Here is a 23245-nt window from a genome sequence, read left to right on the forward strand (position 1 = left end):
TATTTTTTAACCTAGGTATTCCTCACAATTCAGCTAACATCAGGTGGTACTGAGAAAGATGTTTCACTACATAAAGATGTCCACCACAAAAGCAAGGATAAGCCAAAAGTAATTATGACTTTACAGCCTTGAATAAAAACCACTCTGTGTCAATAATATATTAATCTGAAGAGGAATTGGTACATAGCTATTTTCAAAATATTTTGCTTTGTCTGCATTACTTTATTAAAATGTGTGAGTCTCTGTGTTTTAGAGACATATATGTATATACCATGTATACATATATACTATGCATCTTAATCAAGTAGAATGGATTTGCTGAAATTCTACACACTTTCTTCTCAGGGCTATTTTGTAAGTGGAAAACCACTTCTACACCAAGTGCTTGAAAACTGCTCATTTTGATTAAACATGGAGAACACAGTACAAAGCAGAGAAAGCACAGCAGTGCTGGCACTGCCATAGGCACAGGTGCACCGAGGCCTCAGCTTTTGACTTTATTTAAAATTCTCCATTTTCTTCTGTTTCATCGTTTTCACCTCATCTTTTATTTATTTTTATTTCTAATTCTCCATTTTCTGAAGTTCCATTGTATTCGTGTAATGATTTACACTTCAGCAGAGGTGGAGTCATGCAGGAGACTGAGAAGGCAACAACAAAAGATGTCCTGATAGGCAAGAGGAATGTCTGGAAAGACTAAAAACATGTGCTGCCTGACCACATGGAATGTTTTTAACTCTTATATCCTGATTAGCAACTGAAGGGAACACAGAACAACCTGGGGAGACTTAACAGAGATCACAGAATCAACTGGGTTGGAAAAGACCTCTGAGATCATCAGGGTTTGATCTATCACCACCTTGTCAACTAACGATGCTCAGATGAGCAACACGTAATAAAACAGGCACATGCATTAGGGACGACAACTGGAAGACAACATCCATATAGTTGGTTTGCCCCAAGCTTTTACATCCAGAGAGAGACCATTTAGATGCTACATGATAATATTTACTGAAACCCTTAACAGCTTTTCTTAACAGTATTTATTAAAATGATTCACCATTTTAGCCATTTTTATTTTTTTAAATAATAATAAAGACAATTTGCCTTTTAAGCCATTTTTATTTTTTAAAATAATAATAAAGGCTCACTCCTTTAGCCATTTTTAATTTTTAAAATAAAAACACCCCCCTCACAATTCACCATTTTAGCCATTTTTATTTTCTAAATGATAATAGAAAAACCCTCACGATTCACCATTTTAGTAATTTTTATTTTAAATAATAATAAAAACACGATTCATCTTTTTAGCCATTTTTATTTTAAATAATAATAAAACCAGGATTCGCTGGTTTAGCCATTTTTATTTTTTAAACAATAATTAAAAACCCCGCGATTCTCCGTTTTAGCCATTTTTATTTTTAAAAATAATAATAATAATTATAACACCCCCCCCTGCCCCCGCACGATTCGCCGTTTTGGCCATTTTATTTTTACGTCTCGCACCTCCCGCCGCGCTCGGTTGCGGAGGGGAGGGCGCGGGGGGGGCGGCGGCGCCCAACGCACGCGCGCCCACGTGGGTGTTCCGCACACGCGCGCTTTAACGCGGCCGCCGCGCGGTGTTTCCAGCGCCCGGGCCCGCGGCCGTGACGCGCCCAGGGGCGGGTGTGGCGGTGCCCCGGCCCCGCAGGCCCCACCGGCCACCCGCGGCCCCGCCGCGCTCCCGCCCCCGCGGCCGTTCCCGAGGGCCGCGCGCCCGCCCCGCCCCGCGCTCCCAGCGCACGCGCGCGGCCCGTGGCACCGCCCCGCGGCGCGCGGCCCGAGCCCAGCGCGCAGGCGCAGCCCCCGCCCCGCCGCCTCCCCGCACGCCGCGTCCCGCGGCTCTCGCGGCCCGTCCGTCCCCTCTGACCCGGCGCCGCCGCCGCCGCTCCATCCGGGCCCTCGGCGCCTCTCGGGGAAGATGGCGGCGCTGCTCCCGGGAGAGTGGATAAAGAACTGGGAGAAAGGCGGCAAGAGCGAGTTGTGAGTGCGGGGCCCGGCCGCGGGGCGGGATGGGGCGCTGCGGCCTGCGGGAGCGGGGCGGGGAGGGCGGGGGGCGGCGGGGAGGACGGCGGCCGGGGCTGCGTCCTTGCTGCCGGGCTGGGGGTCGACGCCGCGGTCGGGCGGAGGGCCCGGGCCTCCGCCCCGGCCGGTGCTGCCGCCCGCCCCGACGCTCGGCCCCCGCAGCTGGGCCCGGCGCCCCGAGCGCCCCCTTCCAGCCTCCGGGCCCTGCTCGTCGGGAGTCGGGCTCCTCTTCAGCCTCCCCCCGCGGTAATACAGACCCTGGCGCATTCCCGTTCCGCTGGCTCCGCGGTGCTGGCCGTTCTGGTGGAGGCCTCGGCCCCCGTTCCCACTTTTCTGCCGGTTCCGAGGGGACTGGCGCTGTATTCTCTGACCCAGGCGAGGTAAATCAGCCAGTCATGCCTGTTCTATGCCACAAAGTAACCTTTGTGCACCGAGGGGCCTGGGTGCAGCCTCCCTGACCAATCCAGGTGTGCTGGGAGCTTTCTGTTCAGGGCCTCACGTGTGTCTGTTTTAAGCCATCTTGGCAAGTTAACTGATTGCTGTGTGCTGCGTTCCAGGAGTGCATCTCTTCTGGGGTAATTCACCAGTTTGGCCATTTCACGTTACTCTATTAGCTTTAACAGCGGTACTCCGTGTACTAACTATGTTTTTTAAATGCTCTTCTTTCTTCCATGCACTTCTGTTTTTGTTGTAACTGAAAAAGCCTACAATTGTAAATAACCGGTGTTTGGGGGATCGCTTTGAGAAACGCTTCTTGAGAGTCGCTCTTTTTCGTATTTTCTTTTGTTCATCTTTCTTAAAAGGGTGTGCAGCTTTGCTAATGATCTTCCTTGTGCATGAAGAAAAAGGTAGTAGGTTAGAGAATAGAGAATGTAGAGCCTCCCTGCACAAAATACTGTTCTTTCCAGGCCCTCCATTTTGTAGTGAAGGGGCCTCTCTTTATAGCCATGTAACTTTTGGTTTGAATTATGATGGAGCCATTATGTTAGTATGTAAGTTAAACATGTTGGAAGGTTGTGTGGAGTTTGCACGAGGACAGAAATGTCATAGCTGATCATATAAAGGCAGCTGCTCTGTTCACGTTGAATTCTCAGCACTTTGAGCAAGTTACCTCAGCTTTTGACCATGATAAAACCTTTTGGGATTCTCCCCTCCCCTTAGAGCAGTGCTTCTTAACCACGATGGGAATAAAGTGTTCATTTGTTACAGGACCAAAAAACCAAAATGTTTAGCTAAATTCCTGTATTTGTGGCATTTGCACTTCATTTGGAATACTGCTTAAATGCAGTTCCAGGCATGACTTGAAGAGCAGTTTGCAAGAGAGGCCATATGTTTTAAAAGAAATGTGATTGTGTCTTGGATGACAGTTGTGAGGTTTTACAGTGGTAGCTTTATAAACATAAAGGAACATGCTTGAACTTACTTTCTAGAACCTAAACTACATCTCTGTAGCCACAATTTAGAGAACTGTTTAGGAAGCTAACTTTATTGGGAGAGTCTTCAGTGTGTAAGTTCATGTTTCTTTTTTCATAACTTCCTATCCTATTTTACTACAGGAAAACAAAACTAGGATGCTGTCATTTCAAAATGAAATATTGAAATATGAAATATTTTAAAATATTAAAGGGAAATAAATGTAATGATACTTCTTAATTTTATCGAGTTACTTATCTAATACCAATACGCCCAGAAACTTAAATTAGGTCTCGGCCGAAGTCCAGTCATGGGTTTTGTGGTTCAAAATTAAGACAATACATTATAATGATAAGTTAGAAAAATGGAAAGGGGAAAGATACTGCCAAAGGAGAAAACTGACATTGCTAGCAAATAGAGGATTTGTGAAAATTTAGAAGGTTGTTTTGTTTTGTTTTGTTTTGTTTTTTGTTACTGTATGGAAGCCTGGTCTGATAAAGCCCACACATGAAGTCAGAGAGCATTCACTTCTGTATGGAGGGGTTTGGTTTGTTTTTAAACAAAGTGGTGGGCTTATTCACAGGGAGACAAATACCAACTTTTTTGAAAAGTGAGGACCCCCCCCCATAATTAGTAGAAAGAAAAGATTAGGTCTTATGGAAAAATATTTACTTGCTGGAGCATGAAATGGCTTTCATGATCTGACTAGATCAGTTGAGATAGTATTTTGGCAGTTACTTGTTGCCTAAATGAAAGCACAGTTTTATGTTTTGGAGGAATATGAAACTATTGAGAGAAGCAAATTATTTGTTTTAGTTTGGTATTTCATCTTCTACTGGGATAAATAATGGATGCTTAAAAAAAATTGCTCTCCTTTCTTAAATTTTCTTTTTGAGTGGTGTGGTGTCATGATTTAACAGTAGTATCCAAAAACCAGAAGGTAAGGATTTTGTGTGTCTCAGAGTGTCATAGTGTTAATTAGTAGGGCAGCAGTGACAGTTTGCTTCCAGGAAATTTTTCAGAGACCTTGTTCAAAACATAAATACATAAATGTATATCGTGGTAGTTTCAAATGCCAAAACTAGATATTGATCAGGATGTGGTCATCTTGTCTGTCATTTTTTATCTTGTTAAGACCCTTCTCTATCTAAATACAATTTATTATGTTCATTTGTTGCTACTGCCAGATATTGTGTACAGATGGAGTTGGAATCCGAGGGTGACTACTTATGCTGCTCAGTCTGGACTCCTTGTAGACCTATTTGTGTACTGCCCATGTAGTGAGACTGTTTGTCATGTCTTCCCAACAAGATGCTGGTCCATGACTGAAGCCCATATGGACATTTACAATACACATGCAGTGGCAAGCACTGATTGATACCTTATTTTGTGAGAGATTCAACACATCAGGGAGCCTTTAGTGTGGACAGAGGGCTTTAATAAATACTTGTCTGGCAGTTTATGCAATATGTTAAGCCTCAAGATAAACTGAAGAAGCTTAACATTCTGTGAATGTGAAATTTTGAGACCTGATCTTTCAGGCACTCTCAACATTAACTCAACACTTTGACTTTGCTCATGCAAGTAAAGGACTGAGAGTCAGGGAAACTATTCAGTTGTAGTTTTGCCATCCTGACTGCAGAATGCAATTGATTGCACTTTATCTCAACTGGAGAACTACCCACATGAGTTAAATTATGCATATACTTAGATGTTAGCAGGCACATGCACTTTGATAATTACTGCTTTAATCCATGTGTGGGAGTGAAATGGAGGTTATAGGATGTGGTGTATGAGTTGGGAGGCCTTGGTTCAGTTGCTGGCTCTGCCATACAAACTTGTTTAATAGGTGCTCACGCTGCTTCAGAATTTCTTGTTTCACACAGTTTTATCTTCGTTTGAAGGGATGTGTTTTAGTAGAGCAAGGAAGTTCTCCATCCTCAGCTTGCAGCAGTGAGCTACAACGTCGGAGTAATAACAGTTGCAGATGAACTCTTAACAGACTGTACCAATGTTGATATTTCTATTCTTGTGAAGGTACAGGTATTTTGATTTTAATTTATGATGCACTCAGTTGAGATAGATGAACTAGTCTCTCATCTAGTTGTTACTGGAAGGTAGGGCTTCTGCCCTGTCTTCAGTCACCTGGGTGTTTGTCTGACCTGCTGGTGAGCTGCTTCAAGTCGGCTGAGTTTTTGACCAGTTTTCTGCCAGGTTTGTCAATAAAATTGATGTAGCTAACATGAGAGCTGGAACTGTGGGGCTGAGAAGGGAAGAAGTGTTGGTGAATGTGTCCATCTCTGCACCAAGCCATTGAATCGGCTCCCCTGCACTGCCTGGCAGCGCCTGCGGAAAAGGTCTTCTTCCTTTGGAGAGAGGGTGCCTGTAGAAAAGAACATGAACACAAAAAGAAATTCTTTTACCACTTTTTCTTCCAGTTTAATAATTCAGTGGGTTTTATTTGCAAATATTAAGCAAGTTGTTTTGCAGACTGATCTTAAATATTGAGTTTCTTGTTACATTGATCAAGCAGGTTCACATCTTAAAGTAATGTGAAGTTGATAGTACTGTTTTGGTGCTGCTGGAAAGGGAATGGGAAGAGGTTAAAACTCTTACCTTGAGTATTACTTTGTTAACCTGGTTGATGATACCACCTTATGACATAGGGGTCAAAGTGTGGATCTCAGATAATTTTTTTTTGGAATCAGATGCTTCACTTTACTGTTATTTGTGTACAGAGCATAGAAATGAGTGCTTATAGGCTGCTTTCTTTATGGAGGAGTAATTAAAATTTAAGGAAATTGATTTATATTGAATTGATACACTCTTTGAGGACAGCTGGGGATAAAATCTATTATTTAAAAAACATGTATTTACTGTTCATGAAAAATAAAATACCTATTCCCCTATTTTGCTGTCTCTATTCTGGTTATTTCTAAATACATTGCGTTCTCTTCAATAGCATTTAGAACATCTTAGCCACACCCTCGCTTTTTGCTCAGCTTCTCTGTTTCTGCTGATTACATTGTGTGAAACTCCCCACTTTCCAGTTGTCTGTAAAGGGTGTGTATACCTTATATTTGCTAATTATAATCCTGTGATTGCTGGAACAGCTGTTTAGTCCTGTTAGAGAGGCGGTGATCTATATAGGATGCAAACAGAATGAGTAATGGATTGCTACAGAAGTATCTTTTACTGTTTATTTTTCTGTAATAATTCTGCATACCTGCCTTATTTGAGACAACTTAAAAATGGCTCCCACAGGAAACTGTAGTCTTGCCATCTCATGTAGGAATGCAACATAGCTCTGATACTGTCCTGAGTTTCTTCACGGGAAAGATACTTGGAAAAATATGTGAACTTTTGGTTGAAAATGTGCAAATGTGACAAAGGTTCTTAAAATATTCATTGGTGTCTGTTATAATATAGATAAATCACTACCCTTTTTTAAAAAACTGTCACTTCTAAATGTGAAACTGCTTTTGAAGCCTCATCCTGGGGTGACAGTCGTGGTAGAGAAGAGGGAAGATCCTTGTATCTTGGAAGCATGACCATTTCTAAGCTGTCAGTGTAGTGGAGAAGCCTGCTCTTTAAGAATTTATTTTATAATACAGAGAACCATTAATTTATTTCGTGGAACAGTCTGTAGAGTACTTAGTGTACTTTTTGCATATGGCTGTTGTGTTGAGGGAGCCCCAGGAGTGACCAACGACAATGGAATGTGACAGGTCTCATCCTATAGTGGATTCTCTTAAATAAAATTCTGCCTTCTTTTGGTAAAACATCATGTACCTAGTTTAATGTTGAAAGTTTTTTTACAGGCCAGAGTTTGAAAACTATCATAGTCATAGTAACTCTGTGAGAAGAATTTCTTCATTGGATAACAACAGTAGGTTATTGCTGCCACTTCCATGCTTCCATTCATACTAAAATTGCCTCATGCTCTCACCTTTCGGTGTGTAAGTGTGTAATGTTAGGAAGAATATTTTTTTAAGTCTGTGATTTATATGTGTATGAGATCTCTTGGGAGTCTTGTTTCGTTGCTGTGTAAGTTCTCTGAACGAGTCAGAGATAGTCTCTCTCGTAGTCAACCATGAATCTTAAGCTGCTTTAGCCAGAGCAACAACAAAAACAAGAACCCCAAAACATTTGTGTGTATGCCAATATCTAACAATTTTTTTCTTTTTTTTTCTGTTAATATTTTTTTATTTCAGTGTGCAGCTGTGTCGTGCTCTCAGCGAAAACAAAAACCATGATGTGGGTTTCAGAGGTAAGTTGGTTGTGTGGTTTGTTGCTTGGTTTTAGTTAAATTAAAAAAAAAACAAACCTGGAAGTAGTTGATCCTGGTGCCTCTGCAGGTGTGTGCTTGGAATGTTCATATATGGTGACCATTAGTGTGTGCTGAAGGGAAATACTACAAATATTAAGGCAATACCAACATCCACAACTGGGATTGTCTTCAGTGAGTGGTGTCAGCATCATCTAGTATTTGGTCTGCTGTAGAAAATGAATTGTGTTTTGCAAACTTAACATACATCTACTTTTTATTCTAAGAGTTAAATACATGAACAGTGGTGTGTGCAAGTGTGAAATTAACCTGCCTCTTTAAAAACTAAAATTGGGTTTAATTCAGCTACAGTGGTCTGCAGTCACCACGTTACTGAGCACTTGGTTTGAGGCATTAAGATCTGCAACTTCTTTATTGAATATTGTTTATTGAATGAACCATGTGGTACAAGTGCAAGGTGAAAGCATGGAGGCTTGTTATTTTTCATACAGTAAAAAGTGTCACAACATTGTGATGTATTGTTTAAGAACCTTACAGTTTTACCACAGCTGGTTTTCCAATGACTGTGTTTAGCATTGCAAGATTTTTCTCAAATGCAGTACATCTGTTTAGTGCTTCAGCTTAGTACAGATTGCATTCTTGAGTTATAGGAGACTGTCTTTAAAGAATTAAATTAAAAAGTCCTTTTTAAGCACTTTTTTCTCCAATTAAATTTTACTTACTCCAAGAAAAATGGTTTTTGAAAGCATATCTGTTATGAGACATGATAAGGAGAAAATAGCGGAATGTTTTCTATGGATGTAGAATATGGTGTTTGTGTGAATAAGGTAAAGGTGTCTTTGTTAAACCAACTACCAGTACTCAAGTTATTATATGCAGGACTGTAGTTTTTTGTCCCATATTACAATTATTCCATAAACTCTCTAGATAAAGTGGATCATCTCTTACTATCTGCTTGTGTGAGGTCTTAGATATTGATGATCAATTTTATTCTGTCAGCAGTAGCAAAGTAATCCCTCTCATTGGTAACAGAAGCATACCCTGTTTGCTTGCAGGGTGTCTGAAGTCTACAACATTATTGTAAATATTGCTTTAGCAGTTAGGTGAAGGATTATGTAACATGTTCTTTAATCATCTCTTTTCTTTCAACAGATATCCAGCAGGCTTTGTATGAGCTTGCATACCATGTTGTCAGAGGAAACTTAAAGCATGATCAAGCTTCTAATGTTCTTGGCGATGTCATAGTAAGTATATGTTTGTAATCATTGCATACTTACTAAATTTTTACTTTATTATAAAACTCCAAATGAAATCCAAGCAGGATAATATTCAAGAGATTTTTTTTTCCGTGTCTGAGAAGTCATTCTTGTCAAGCTCTTTTTCTTCTTTTGGATGCACTTGATATATATGTAATCTGTCAGGGTTTCATTTTTCCCCCTACCTTTTCTGGTGAGGAATAGATGTGTTCATTTCAGCATAAATTAAAAATTAAGTCATTTTTTAAGGGCATATGAAGCCTGAAGTTTCTAATAAATGCTAAAAATAAGTGTCACTTGCTCATGCAGCACATCTGTAATGCCACCTACTGGTTTTTATAACAGTGTAACAACATCTGCCATTTTACTGTTGGGATCTCCAAGTTCTGTGATGGCCTTTAAAATAATGCATTAGACTTATTTTTTTGTTTGAAGAAAGGTTTTTCTTAAAATGCTTTGAATAAATGAGAAAGTAGGGAAAAGAGTATTTTCCTCTAAACCTCCAAGATTACCAAATACCACTGTTCCTTAAAAAAAAAAAAAAAAACAACAGAAAAAATACATTAAAAGAATCTTATAAAAAGTATTTCTTATTCTTTGGAAGTTCTTGGTTTGCTGTATTGATGTGCATGGAACATTAAGGAAAAGTACATGTTGCATTAATCTAGTGTAACCTTTTTGTGCTTTTTAAAATTGTGCATTGGGTCTGAGGGCAGTCAAGGTTCTAGGGCACCTTGCTTTTGGGATGGCATGTGACAATGTTGCATCTTTAGTTGCTGTAGGAAATTGTAATTTGTTTGGTGCTTGAGAAAGTGCAGGTGACTGTACAGGCTGCTGCTTCACACAGGGAGTTCCATTGGGCTTAGAGAAATGGAGGTACTGACCAGGGTTTTTTTTTTTTTCCCTTGGTCACTAGATACACTTTTAAATTACATTGAAATGTTATGGTGTTTCATTATGTATCAATAATTAGTACAGCACTTATGTTAGATATTAGTCAATAATTAAGCATCTTCATTATTAATATGAATTATTAATGAATATTGACTTTATGATTAAGTGTTTTATGTAGCGGAATAAGAATTTTGTAAGTGTGCATATTGGAATTCTGTATTCATTAAGTGGAATCTTTTTCCTTCTTAGGAATTTCGAGAAGACATGCCTTCTATCCTAGCTGATGTATTTTGCATATTAGGTAAGTTGGGTTCCCTTCCTTTCAGCATTGTAACAGATTTTGAGAAATACATGTTTTGTGCATCTACTTGTTGACTTCTGTGGGACATTTCATTGAATCTGTAAAGCATGGCTTCTCTTTACAAACTTTGTTGATTCCTCCTCAGTGTATCTGTATCTCACTCATTAATATATTTTCATTCCATTTCCAGAAGTTTGCCTATTAAAGGCTGTGGAAGTTGATCTGCCCAGAATAGTTAAAGGAGTTAGCTTGTAAGAATGTCGGGTGTTAGCTAATGGAATCAGTGACTTAGTGATGTTATCATTCTTAAATATTTTAAATAAAAGTTGACTTATGAGTAGGTAGATCCTCTCTTCTCAGAATGTGTTCTGTAAATATTTTTGTCTGTACAGTCACTGTTAGTGAAATGGAGCTTATGCAAATTGTCCATAAATCTAAAGGCAAATGGCATCACTGGGCAAGTCACTGTCTGCCAGCTGAGCAGGCTTTAAAGATGTGTACGTCTTATACTGGTAATAAGTTCTGGATTTTTAAATTGTCGTGTTGATCCAAAGCTGTTTCTCTCATGTTTCTAGCATTTTCCAGATCATAGCTTTAGCTGCTTGCAGTTTCTGTCTTGCTCCATGTCTAGTTTTCAACGACTTGAAAATTTTCAGAAAATGCTTTTGATGGTCTGCTTGTCACAGATCCTGTTGTTACCTGTACTAAAGGAGTGAGGTGTCCTCTGTGCTATGGCTGCCTGTGAAGAGGCACCTAATTAAGCTTACATGTGCAGCCTTGGTTTGAACATCTAAGTGATGAATTTTGATTTTGTTTTTTTTTTGATAGTGCTTCATTCTGTGTACTTGTATCATCTTCTTGTAATAATTACTTTTGTATCTGTCTGCAGGTTTTTTGTCTTTTTTTTCTCTTTTCCTTCAAATTAGTGTGCAGCCTAATACCATCCCTTGACTAGTAGCAGAGAATAGTAAGATTAATGACTTAGGTTTCAAAGTCTGGGATGAAGGACATTGGGCACTTTCTTGCTTGTTTCCTCTAACACTTTTTCTCTTAAATCAGTATTTGCTACTATCGGCAATTTTTTTCTTATAATTAATGTGGTTTAGTGTATGAGAATTGGGATATATCCACTCATCCACATTTCCTGGACTAACATTTTTCAGCAGACTGTTCTTTGGCTGAGAGGCTGAGCTGTAGGGTCCAGGCTGATCTGGGTGGTCTCTTGATTCCACTTCAGCCCTACTTCCACTGCATCATTAGTTTTTAGTCTCTTCGGGGTCTTCTTTCTCACATTTTTGTTGTTGATGTTTTCTCTGTGGGTCTGATTTTAGTGGAGTTATGTGTGGGTTTTTTTTCTTGTAGGGCCTTTTGTTTGGTTGGTTTTTGTAATGTCTGCCTTGCATTCTTTTATGGAGTTTTTTACTCCTTTTGCAGCTCCTCACTTCCTGTAATGATGTGCTTTTTTTAAACTACTTCAGGCAGGTGTGCTTCCTTGGCCACTGTTCTCTGGCCTGGCTTCCCTTAGGAGTGAATTTATGAATTGCTTTCAGTAGTTGGCAATCCAAAAGAAATTAATGGTCATAAAGAATCATAGCTGGTAAAAGACTGCAGACCAGACAGTAAATGGTAGTTACTCTGAGACCCCAGGGAGAGATTAGGGCACTACATTAAGACCAGGATCATGGAGTTCTCTTCAGCAGTTTGTATTTCTGGTTTTGTGCTAATTATTGATTTTTAATGCTTACCTAAATGTTATTGCAGCAAAGAGAAGGGCAAGAAAAATTAAGACATTGTTCTAGTTTCTGTTTTAACTTTTCATGAGACTTGTGGATGTGTGAGAATTGTCATCAAAATATTATGTGGACCTCATGAGGGACGAGTGGGTGGCAAGAAGATAGCATGTTATCAACAAGCTGCTTTGCCTTCGTATCATTAGCATTTATCAGAATAGTTGTTAAAAGAAGAAACTCTAAAAAATTTCACAAGAAGTGATTTCTTTTTCCCCCCCATCTTCTTTTGTAGACATTGAAACAAGTTGTTTAGAGGAAAAAAATAAGAGGGATCATTTTACACAACTGGTGTTGGCCTGTTTGGTAAGTTACACCTAGGAAGTCTTTTGGCAAAATTGCATGTCAAAATCTAACAAGAAAAATCAGTGTTGAAGCTTCCTTCTTTTTTTTCCCCCCTCAAGAATGTTTTCACAAATGCCCAAATAATTTAAAAATTCATCTTCAAAGTGTAGTGGTAGAGGAATATAGTACAGCTCTCCCTTGAATTCCTTAAGGAGTTTTGAGAGAACTTTAATTTTTCTACCTGTCAGTTCAACAGAAATTTTGCTACTGAAGTATGCTTGGAGTTACACTTTTCCTTTGTGCAACCTCCTTTGTCTTTAGAAGTAGCATTCCTAACCACAGGGAATAAGCTTGATTTGTAGGAAAGTTCAGCATGTGAAAATAAGGCTTTTCTCCCAGAATATGAGAATAAGCCTTTGTAAATATGCAATTCTTGGTAATAATGTCTCCAGATGCTGTGCAATGTATACTTGGTAATCAGCAGTTAGACTCTAGGGCTTGTTTCTTCAAGGTGCTCTTTGTATCTAAAATCTGCCACTGTAAAATTCCAGTTTCGGTTAATAGTTTGTTTTGTCCACTTCTGTGTTTGAAACAAAATGCATTTAATATCATGAAATTGTTTTTGTTGTAGTCAGAATGCATATGTAGCCTAAAGTAATAATCATATGGTTTCTAGGTCTTTGTAATTCACAAATTTGGTGTATGTTCTTGTTGTTTTTTAGTATCTTGTATCTGACACTGTCCTAAAGGAGCGTTTAGATCCAGAGACGCTGGAGTCATTGGGACTCATCAAGCAGTCTCAACAGTTCAATCAAAAGTCTGTTAAAATAAAGACAAAACTATTGTAAGTTTTGGGGCAAAAAGGTTGTTTGGGGAGGGGCAGTGATAATTAGTGTGGTAATAGTGTTTGTTACCAATGTGTAATGTTTCTTCAAAGGTATTCAGTTTTCTTTATGAAATGTATTTGTAACTTGTCATTGACAAAAGAACTTTGTTAGCCCTTAGTTTTCAAACTCTTGAGCGGTATGAAGTCTTCATGTTACCTATGTTTTTGCTACAGTAATTCTACATATGCAGGTTAATACTTAATTTTATTTGACATGTGAACTTAGAAAGTATAAGAAATTTAACTATTTCTATTGCATCAGTTAAGCATAGACTTTTGTTTTCATAAATAAGCAAACAGTTATTTTACTTTATTTGGGCACTATGGGTTATGTTTTTTGGGGAATGTTTGGTTTCTGTCTCTGCATCCAGTGTTTCGCTTGAAACTAGAATAGGTCCTTAAGCATGGACTGCTAGAGAGCAGTTCTCCAGTGTAATGTGTAAGAACAAGCTTTTCTGTTAAGTGTAAGCGTATTTTAAATGGTCTGCATTTGAAATAAGAGCTGGATTTGTTTGGAGAGTGCTTGCTGCCTTACAGGAATTCATGTACTGCATTCAGTAGTTTTTGCAATAGCTCAAGTAAATTACAAGTTCTTAAAAATGTGTTCAAAATTAGCATTTTGTATAACTAATTGCTAGAGGCATAAATGGTTTCACTGGATATGTGTTACACAATAGTATTTAATTTCTGTTTATTTGCAGTTATAAGCAACAGAAGTTTAATTTGCTAAGAGAGGAGAATGAAGGTTATGCAAAGCTCATTGCAGAACTGGGTCAAGACTTATCTGGAAATATCACTAGTGATTTAATCCTTGAAAATATCAAATCTTTAATAGGTAAGGAATTTATTGGAAGAATATGGGCTTTGGTTTTCCTTTATGATCTTATGACTACAGAAAGTAGATCACCTTGGATAGAATTATGACATTTGGAAGTTCCCATTTCTGTGGAAAAATTAATTTTGGGAATGTTGTGTTGGTAAACTTACTTTAGATTCTGAATTTATGGTACAACCTCAAATATGCTGTGATTTCAATTCATTTCAGCAGTATTTTTTGTTGAAGTGCTTGTCACCTCAGCAGGCAGATTGGAATGTAACAAAGTAATGCTTTTTACTATTTAAGGTGCTCAGTTCAATGCATGAATATTCTTTTATTCTTGAAGAAGTTGAATGAGTGATTCCTTATGAAGAGAAATAAGAAGTAGTAAATGTTCTTCCTTTATCTAGTTTTTTTAGTGATTTGTCCATGTTTCTGAGTTGAGTCTTGATGAGAATGTCACATCAAAGTGCAAAATAAGTTAAAACTTGGAAATACCTGTAATTGCCTGTGTTTTACTGTTTGTTTTAGAATAAAGAGTTCTGTACAATGCAATATTTATATAGTATTGTGTACTATACAATACAATGTTTGCACCAGTGCCTGTTTCATGTGGTGCCAGTGCAGTAATGGGCAAAAGCTTATCCTGCTATTTTATTAAAAAAAAAATAAATTTCATTTATCACATAATTTTGCCTGAGTGTCAAATCCCTGTGACAACACTACTTGTTTCAGAAGAGATCTAGAGAGAAGGATGGGTTTGCTAGTTATTACAGTAAAAAATACACTCAGTTTGAGGAATTTTGTAACAAGACGTTTTTCTGTCTTCTGGAATTTTAGGAATTGCAAATAGACTTCATACAAAGTGTCAGTTCTTTTAAAGAACTGACTTGCAGTAGGTTCTCGTGAAATGGAAATGTCTTTGGGGGAGGAAAGACTGATGCAGTTATATATCTGCATAGTGGATGTGTCTGGATAAAATAAATAGGTGTAAAATAATTAGGACCTGACTGATTTGTGTGACTGAATGGATATGTGTGCCAGCACAAGGGGAGAAGCAGCAGCCCATGCCTTTTGCTGGCACTGTGGTCTTAGTGAGGCTGGGTTTTTCTTATTAAATGTTCTTCTCAGGGTGTTAATTTCTTTTTCTGTAATCTGAATTGAAAGTCCTGTTTAGTATTTTTGCCTAGTTCAAAATCCAGCAAGACAAAATCATCAGTGCTGTGTTTACAGATGATCCAGATTATTTTGCTGTTTATAAGTCCAGGCTCAATTTTAACTGAAAAGAATTAATTTTAAAAATTAATACGCTTATATTTTAGAAACAGATTGAAGATGAAAATTAGCAATGTTAAACTTCTCTACTCTGTTCTTCTCCACTAGGATGTTTCAACCTTGATCCTAACAGAGTTTTGGATATTATCCTAGAAGTCTATGAGTGCAGGCCTGAGTATGATGACTTCTTTGTACCACTGATTGAGTCTTACATGTACATGTGTGAACCTCAAACTCTATGCCATATCCTTGGGTTCAAATTCAAATTTTATCAGGTAATATATTTCCATTCTTAATTTTTGGGTTTGGTGGTTGGTTATACACAATGTTGAACTGCAGTCAGTGATAGGATGTTTTCTGCAGATTTTTAATTAGTAAAATTCGAGTATTAAAAGCAATAATGTCATCATTTGAGTCGGAAGTCTCTTATAGGGTAGTGCTTAGTGTTCCCTAAAAGAACTGAAAACAATCCTGATATCTTCCACTTGAACTTGAGTAGCTATATAAGGACTGGCATGAACAAAGAGATTGTACCTTATAAACAAAAGACTTGTCCCTGAGAGTGAAGAGCATGTTTGCAGGGGAGTCATGGTTGATATTTGATAAAATATTCAAGGTTCTTATTTAAATGTATAATTATCAATTGCATGCAAGTACCACTGTAAACTGTGATGAAAGTTGAATGTTTTTGTTTCTGAAAATACTGATTGTGTATTACAGTAAGTCCAGTGGGTTTGGAGAAAGAGCAGTTAAATAACATGAAAACGAGGAGAACTACGGGTTAATGTTTCATCTGAAGTTTGAGTGGTTTCTTTTCTGTTTCATAACCTTTTGCAGTGGTCTGATTGCTTTTTTTCTTGAATTTGTAATGTTGTCCTTTTTAGGATCCGAGTGGTGAGACACCTTCCTCCTTATACAGAGTTGCTGCTGTCCTTTTGCAACATAATCTCATAGAGCTGGAAGATCTTTATGTTCATGTAAGTGACAGTACTACCCTTGTCAAATGCCAAAGCTAAGGACATTAAAAAAACCCTATTTCTAAATCTTCAGATTCATGGCATACTGTTTCATGCCTTTGTATGTACAATATTAAATGTCTTTTAAAATTTTCAGTGCTTTCTAATAAGCACACACTGAAATATAAATGCTGATAAACTTTATTTGAATTATTTATGTAACATTCTCCAGATTGTTTACCTCCTGTCTGAATAGGTCAGTAACCCAGTAATTTTCCTTAACAACCTTCCTTAAGAATTAGATCCTTTGAGTTTTGCTTTACAAGATCAGTTTCTGAAAAAAGCGGTAGGACAGTTGGCTCCTTACATTCTTTGTTTAGTTTAATAGTAGGATTATTTTTTTAAGCTGTTGCATGTTCCTGAATAGGTCTCTCATTCTCCACAAGAATCTTGACCATTTGTTAGGTTGAAAGAGAAAGGGAGTTATATGTTCAGATTTAATCAGAGAGACTTATCCTCTGCAGTCTGACAGTCAGACATCACCCAACCACCATCCCAATTTGACAGATGGCAGACAGAATGTTACAGTTATCAAATTAATTTTACATTATACAAGAATTTTAAATTCCGGAATATCCATAGATATTTCAAGATTAGGTATTTTAAGACTCAACTCTTGCACTGAAATCAAGGAAACGAGCTCTAGGTACAGCTGTGGAAGTTTTGGAAGGTAGTCCTGCCATTAATTTGTGTGGCAGTTCATGGCATTAGTCACAATCTGATTGGTCAATAACTGTCGAGTATTTTGGCTAAAAATGTGTTGGGTGGAGCAAGAGTAGGAGTGCGTGTCTCAGATAATTGGTGTGGAGGGAGGAGTGTGTGATGATAATGCTTGTTTGTTCAGGAATGTCTGTAAGCTTACAGAACATGCTCAGACTTGGGGTGAGAGTGGCCTGTGCAATCTCAGCTCAGACTGTGCAGGTGAGGGCATGTCCTCTGACAGTCCCACAGCTCATGTATACTGTTCATCTGAGTGATGGGGATTCTCAGTCTTGGTCCAGAATCTCTCTGCCATGTCTCTGTGTCTGTCCATGTTTGGGAGGCATATTTTTTTATCTGTTTCCAGTTCAGGCTTAGTTTAACTTGCTGTGAGTTTCTAGAAAATTATTAGCACGTAGGTGTTGAGTCTGAAGTGGTGCACGTTGTGTGGCTGCTGTACAAGAGCACTGTGGGATTATCATTCATATCCAGAATGTTCTCCCTATCTCTACCCTCCCTCCAAAGCCTGTAAGAACTGTTCTCTTCAGCCCTGTAGAATATGTATTGCATCCTGAAGACACAATTTAAATTCTGTACTAGATGTTTCTTGGTGAATCATAGTATGTTCCCTGTGTTTTCAAATGAGAAAGTGCAGCTCTTGAAACCTTCTACCTTTCCAAGTGGTATTTTTTCTTGCCTAAAGTTCTGTGAAGTGTAGGAATTCTGCTGTCTTCCCTTTTATCATCAGTTTGGGGAAAGAAAAAACAGTAAAAAATCCTTTGTTAAAAACATTAAAAGAAGATCATTGTGTCAAAGAGGTCATGACTCTGCAGGAAGTTTTGATTACTTGTTTGCAGTTAAGTTTGAGCTTGGTTTTAGGAACTAAATTAAGGTTTGGCTTTGTCAGAAAAAGAGCTTTTCTTTTGTCTTGGACTTTGACCTTTTAATATTTGAGTGTGGGGTTATATTCCTCACCCTGATCATTCTCAAGTACGAGATTATGCTGAGGTCTTATACTAGGTACTTCTTAATCTAAGATGGTTTTTAAAGAGCAGATGGTACATGTGTTTAACCCACATTGCTGATAAATAGAAAATTTAGTCAGCTTTAAATGGTATTCCTTTAAAGGGGCAGTCAGAATGTGTGGCTAAGTAGGTTATCTGGTTTTCCTTGGGGATTAAATTTTTTTTTTCTTTTAGATAAGCAAGTGAAAATTCATGCTTTTGAATATTCACTTGGTTTAAAGGCACTGAATTGGGTCAGTCTTATCATGGAATCTGTGGGAAACTGTCGCCGCACAGCTACAGCTGAACGGTGAATTGGGGAGGGGAACAGGAGCTTGGACAACTCATGGTTGTGAAGAAATAGAGCAGTATTATTTCTCAGGAGTCCTTGATTTTAGAATAGTCTCTTAAATGGTGTAATTCCCTGTTGGGATGATGGTAACACGGAAAAGAAACTGATTCCCTGAAAGGCAATCTGATTAGTAACAAGGAAGGACAGACTTCTGCTTTGAGCTCAAGTGATCCAGAGCAGCACTAGGTCACTTCAGTTTTCAGATATATTTGTTCTGTTTTTTCAGCTTCTGCCAGGGGATAATGCCATCATGGAGGAACACAAGCGAGAGATAGTGGAAGCTAAACAAATTGTCAGAAAACTTACAATGGTTGTCTTGTCATCTGAAAAGACTGAGGAAAAGGAGAAAGAAAAGGAAAAAGAGGAGGAGAAAACCGAAAAGGTGTGTATCTGAGTAACGTTCTTTTCAGTAAAATGATTTTAAATTGCATTAAACTAAACAAAATAATTGTTCTGAAAACATGTTTGTATTTACTTGAAAGACAGTTACGTACTTCTTGGATGGCTTGTCTGTCCTCTGACTGCATTTCTGTTATATGGAATGTGCAAAAATGCATGCTTTGGGGTTTGTTCTGGATTTCTCTATGTTTAATATTCTTGATTCAGTGAGTAATTTTTTCCTCCCTTTTTATTGTGTCAGTATGTCCCAACATTCATACACTTCACAACCTTAACAACTGTGTTTCTAGGACCTGTGGAAGTATAATCCTAGTTGATTTCACAAAAGGAAGGACATTAGTGAGAGTTTATTCCTTATTTCTCTCAATGAAGAATTGGGATGTAAGGAATTGCCAGACTTAGGAATGTTGGTATAATTACCCTGCATTGTAGAAAAAGGTTGTAATTGAACATTCTTAATTGTAACTGTTCGTTGTATTTTACTTTAAATCTGTATCTCCATATGTATAAATTTATATTAATACTCTTTATTTAAGTTCCTACTGTGTCATATTCATGTTGCCCTAGGTCTAATTTGTTTCAGTGTGCAAGCCTTACTTTAGAAACAAAATTATTTAATCTCTTAGTGACCTTTCTGTTGTCATGCTCATTTGAGTGCCTAAGTAGTTCTCAAACATCTTACTTAAAACAAAAAGAGTAAAATAAAAGTTTGGTATTTGCATTTTGTAAGTGGCGTACTGGAGTGGAGGGAGGGCTCCATCAGTCTTGATAGTTTCTGTTCTTGATTTTCTGTATCCTCCTTGATTCTATTAATCTCTGACCTTTCTCCCTCCTTCCATTTTTCTTGCCTAGCTTGAAAAATCTAATTCCGTTTTCTTCCCTCAGGCAGCTGATACAGTTACTCTGTCTGGCTCTCAACTGCAGCCACAGCTGCTGCTTAAACTGATTCCTTTCACTGGCTTTAAGTTTCTCACACTACATTTCTTTGGTCCACCTTCTCTGCAGTCAAATGGGGCTGCCTGGAATTCTCTGAAGTGTGCTTGTCACCATGATCTGGTGGAAAAATAAACTCTTGATGGGACATGGGGAGCGAATGTATTGCAAGTAGTGTCAGAAGAATTAAGACAGTTTTTATGGCTAAGCTTTAGAATTAAGAACTAGGGAATTTTAAGCTGTAGCAGAAACTGCAGCATTTTTCTGAAGGATTAAAATGACAAATAACAAAGTCTGAACCTGTGTGATGGGAAAATTGAGAGCTGTACTTAACAAAAAACAATTTCTCTGACTGTAGACACTGTTATGCAATGCATGCTGTTTCTTGAAAAGCTTGTTCTGTGTTAAAAGTATTTTTGTATGTGCTTAGCTGTGCACTTCATAGCAATTGGTGGAGTAACTATGTGTGAAAGCTGTTGACAGTTTAAATTTAAGTACTTTGTATCTAGTATGTCATTTCAATGTACAATTTTTGAGACAGTACCATGGAATAAATGCCTGGGTAAGGAAAGTAGCGTTTAACAATTACTGACATGACTTTTCTTTTAAATCCACAAAGTGCTTATTTTTATGTGGTTAAAATTCATTATTGTGTTGATAAATGCGTTCTCTGCTTTGGCCTTTTAAGATGCATTTGACATAACTGTATAATAGGGAGACAGGGAGAGATCAGGACACCTGGCAGCATGGCTGGGTTTGGCAGCATGGCTGGGTTTGGCAGCACTTCCAGCCTGACCCTTCTGTGCCAGGCCTCTGTTGGCTTTTGGAGAGCTCACGTCAGAAGAGCCTGTTTACCTAAGAGAGGCCCACTCGAGCAGCCTGTGTGTGTGTGAGCAGTGCCTGCTGTAGCACATACAGCCTAGAGAGACTTGCACTTAAATCTAGAGTCTCCTGAATAGTTGCTAATGTGAAACTTCTGGTACAGGCACACTAAGAGACAGGGAATGGGTTTGGGGTTGATTCGGCTTTTTTTTTTCTCTCTATTTTAATCTGCTTTTGCAAGAGAAATTTGTGCTTTTAAATCCAGAAAAACACACAACATAAAGGATTCTTAAATGCTTGCATTGTTCTTAAAATGTCTTGTAAAGAAATAAGCTGCAGTAGATTGTGATGGTTTGAAAAGTACATGGTCAGACATATGTCAGGCAACTTCATAAATTCCTGTTTTAAATTTAATTTTTAGCTTTCTTTTTGATCCAGATCTTAGATTTTACGTGGACTGGTTTATTATTTCTTTTGAAGTTTGCTTATTGTCTAAATGTCTGGCTGGATTTTATTTTGCACGGTTTTTCATTACACAGCTGAAGTACTGGTTTTTTTCTTCTCTAGCTCTGGATTGCAGCAGCTTAAAGAGCAGTATTAGAAAGACTTTATGAATACACTTTTCCTTTATTATCTTGCAGCCTCCTGATAATCAAAAGCTTGGCTTATTGGAAGCCTTATTAAAAATTGGTGATTGGCACCATGCACAAAGTATTATGGATCAGATGCCTCCCTTTTACACTACTTCGCACAAGCCGATCGCAGTTGCCCTTTGCCAGCTCGTCCACGTGACAATTGAGCCTCTGTACCGCAGGTAAAGGGAAGACCAGAGTTCTGTCATAGGGGAAAACAATTTCTTTACAAGCATGAATTCACTAATAAACCCTAATTATTGATACATTTCTAAAATTTTCACTTCTATTTTCATGTGAAATGCTGCATGTCTTATTTTTCAGAGTTGGTGTACCTAAAGGAGCTAAAGGGTCACCGATTTCTTCTTTGCCAAACCAGAGAGCACCAAAACAAGCAGAGAGCTTTGAGGAATTGAGAAAGGAAGTGTTCAACATGCTTTGTTACCTTGGTCCTCATCTGTCCCATGATCCCATTTTGTTTGCAAAAGTAGTGCGCCTTGGAAAAGCATTTATGAAAGAGGTTGGTATGACACAACAGCTGGTCAAAACTTGAAAAATACCAATTATTCTGATGTCAAAAAATGCTCATGTCTAATAATTGTGTAGGTATTTGAATGATAAAACAGAAAAAATTTCTTTGACTTAAGACAAATTTGGAGAATCTTACAAATTTTTTGATCATTTTTATGATCAATAAACATTTTTATGAACAACTTAAGGCACTTTCAGTTTATGAGAAAGCCCTTGTTTCTATGGATATGTACAGTGGAATTGAGATTACTTGGCTATAGGAATCTCTTGTGCAGGTTTACTGTAAATCTATTTATATAGTAGTTTAATATGTTTCTGACAAGAATGAGCAACATTTTAGCTATTTGCTCTAGGTTGGAACTGTGAAGAAATTCGTCAGTGACAGAGTGGTTAAGGTAACATAGGGAAAGTTATTTTTAATGCACTGTTGCCATCAGCATGTTCTAGTTCTGAAACTACATTTAACACACAGTAGAAATAACTGGAGGTAATTTGACTGTGAGTTAACCCATACAGTAGTTTAAAAGTTAGACTACTAACATTGCACTGCAGCTTTCATGCTTAAGTGTACCTTTAAAATAATCGTGCACTTACTGGTGTGATAGCTTAATATGCTTTTCATGGTGAGTGGAGCAAGAAGAGCAGAAAAGTAATTTAATAATGAAGACTAAAAGCTTAAGAGAATGTTACTGTGAGAGAAAGGTGGGAAAATAGTCTGTGGCTGTTGATAATTGCATTCGAAGTCCTGAGGTTTTTTTAGGTGGAAGGTGAATGCTTAGGGCATTTTTTTTTCCTCTCTCCAGTAAGAAAATTCAGATTTTCATATATAATAGCAAGTTTCCATGTAGTTTCAGTTATCATCTCTTTTTGGACAAAACTGTGCAAAGTCCCTATATGTGTAAGGAATGCATTTCATCTATGCATTTGAATTTCTGTTTAAAAATATTTTAATGCTGACAGATCTGGCAAATTAAACACTTAATATATGCGTGGCCCTGCAGGTTTGTGCTTTTGCTGAAGTAGCCCTTGTTCTGAGACTGCAGCTGTTGTGTTAACTGTGCTACAATTAACGTGTCTTTATTATAGTTTCAGTCTGATGGAAGCAAACAAGAAGATAAAGAGAAAATGGTGAGTTTATTTTGGAGGAAGGTGTTTTTATGGAAGGTGGTGATTGTGACCAAATGTTTAACAACTGTGTGACACCTCTGTAAAACTCTATAGAGTTTAATGCTTTAATAAAGGTATTGACTTGTCTTGATTTTTTTTTCTTAAAGGTAAATACAGTCTAGTATCAGGGGTTTGTTTTTATTCCTGTCCTTTTTTTTTTCTTTTTTTTTTCTTTCTCCCTGCATTCCTCAGATCTAATCTGATTCTCTTTAGTCCGTGCATCTTACTTCTTTTCTCAGAATCAGCTGGAGAACTTCCAGCTATTTATTCTGTGAATACACTTTTCATGGTATCTAAAAGAATTTACTAGGGAAAGCGGAGAGAAAAAGAGAAATTGGAAGTAGTGGAGGTGTTTATTAGTATAGTGGTTATTTTTTTAACTTGGTTAATTTATTCACTTCTAAATTGTCTAAGTTATTGAATT

The 23245-nt window shown here is 37.9% G+C and overlaps 1 protein-coding gene across 8 annotated transcripts in view; it reads left to right on the forward strand.

The window, feature by feature from the left end:
- The first annotated feature begins 1848 nt into the window (after positions 1-1848).
- THOC2 (THO complex subunit 2) overlaps positions 1849-23245 on the forward strand; it is a 47080-nt gene continuing 25683 nt past the window's right edge. For 3 of the 8 annotated variants that reach the window (XR_010433991.1, XR_010433990.1, XR_010433989.1), the window contains exons 1-14: positions 1849-2022; positions 7692-7747; positions 8918-9009; positions 10165-10216; positions 12239-12309; positions 13011-13132; positions 13876-14009; positions 15375-15541; positions 16151-16243; positions 18564-18719; positions 21133-21305; positions 21448-21643; positions 22008-22049; positions 22741-22782. Coding sequence is in view for 5 of the 8 variants with exons in the window: in XM_064669859.1 (XP_064525929.1) it covers positions 1961-2022; positions 7692-7747; positions 8918-9009; positions 10165-10216; positions 12239-12309; positions 13011-13132; positions 13876-14009; positions 15375-15541; positions 16151-16243; positions 18564-18719; positions 21133-21305; positions 21448-21643; positions 22008-22049; positions 22741-22782 (1458 nt within the window). In the remaining 3 variants the exon portion in view is untranslated. The remainder of the gene's footprint in view (positions 2023-7691; positions 7748-8917; positions 9010-10164; positions 10217-12238; positions 12310-13010; positions 13133-13875; positions 14010-15374; positions 15542-16150; positions 16244-18563; positions 18720-21132; positions 21306-21447; positions 21644-22007; positions 22050-22740; positions 22783-23245) is intronic. The other 5 variants (XM_064669859.1, XM_064669861.1, XM_064669862.1 and 2 more) reach the window with 3 other exon arrangements.

This window comes from Pseudopipra pipra, chromosome 13 (genome assembly GCF_036250125.1).
Source record: "Pseudopipra pipra isolate bDixPip1 chromosome 13, bDixPip1.hap1, whole genome shotgun sequence".
Classification (NCBI taxonomy): Eukaryota; Metazoa; Chordata; class Aves; order Passeriformes; family Pipridae; genus Pseudopipra; species Pseudopipra pipra.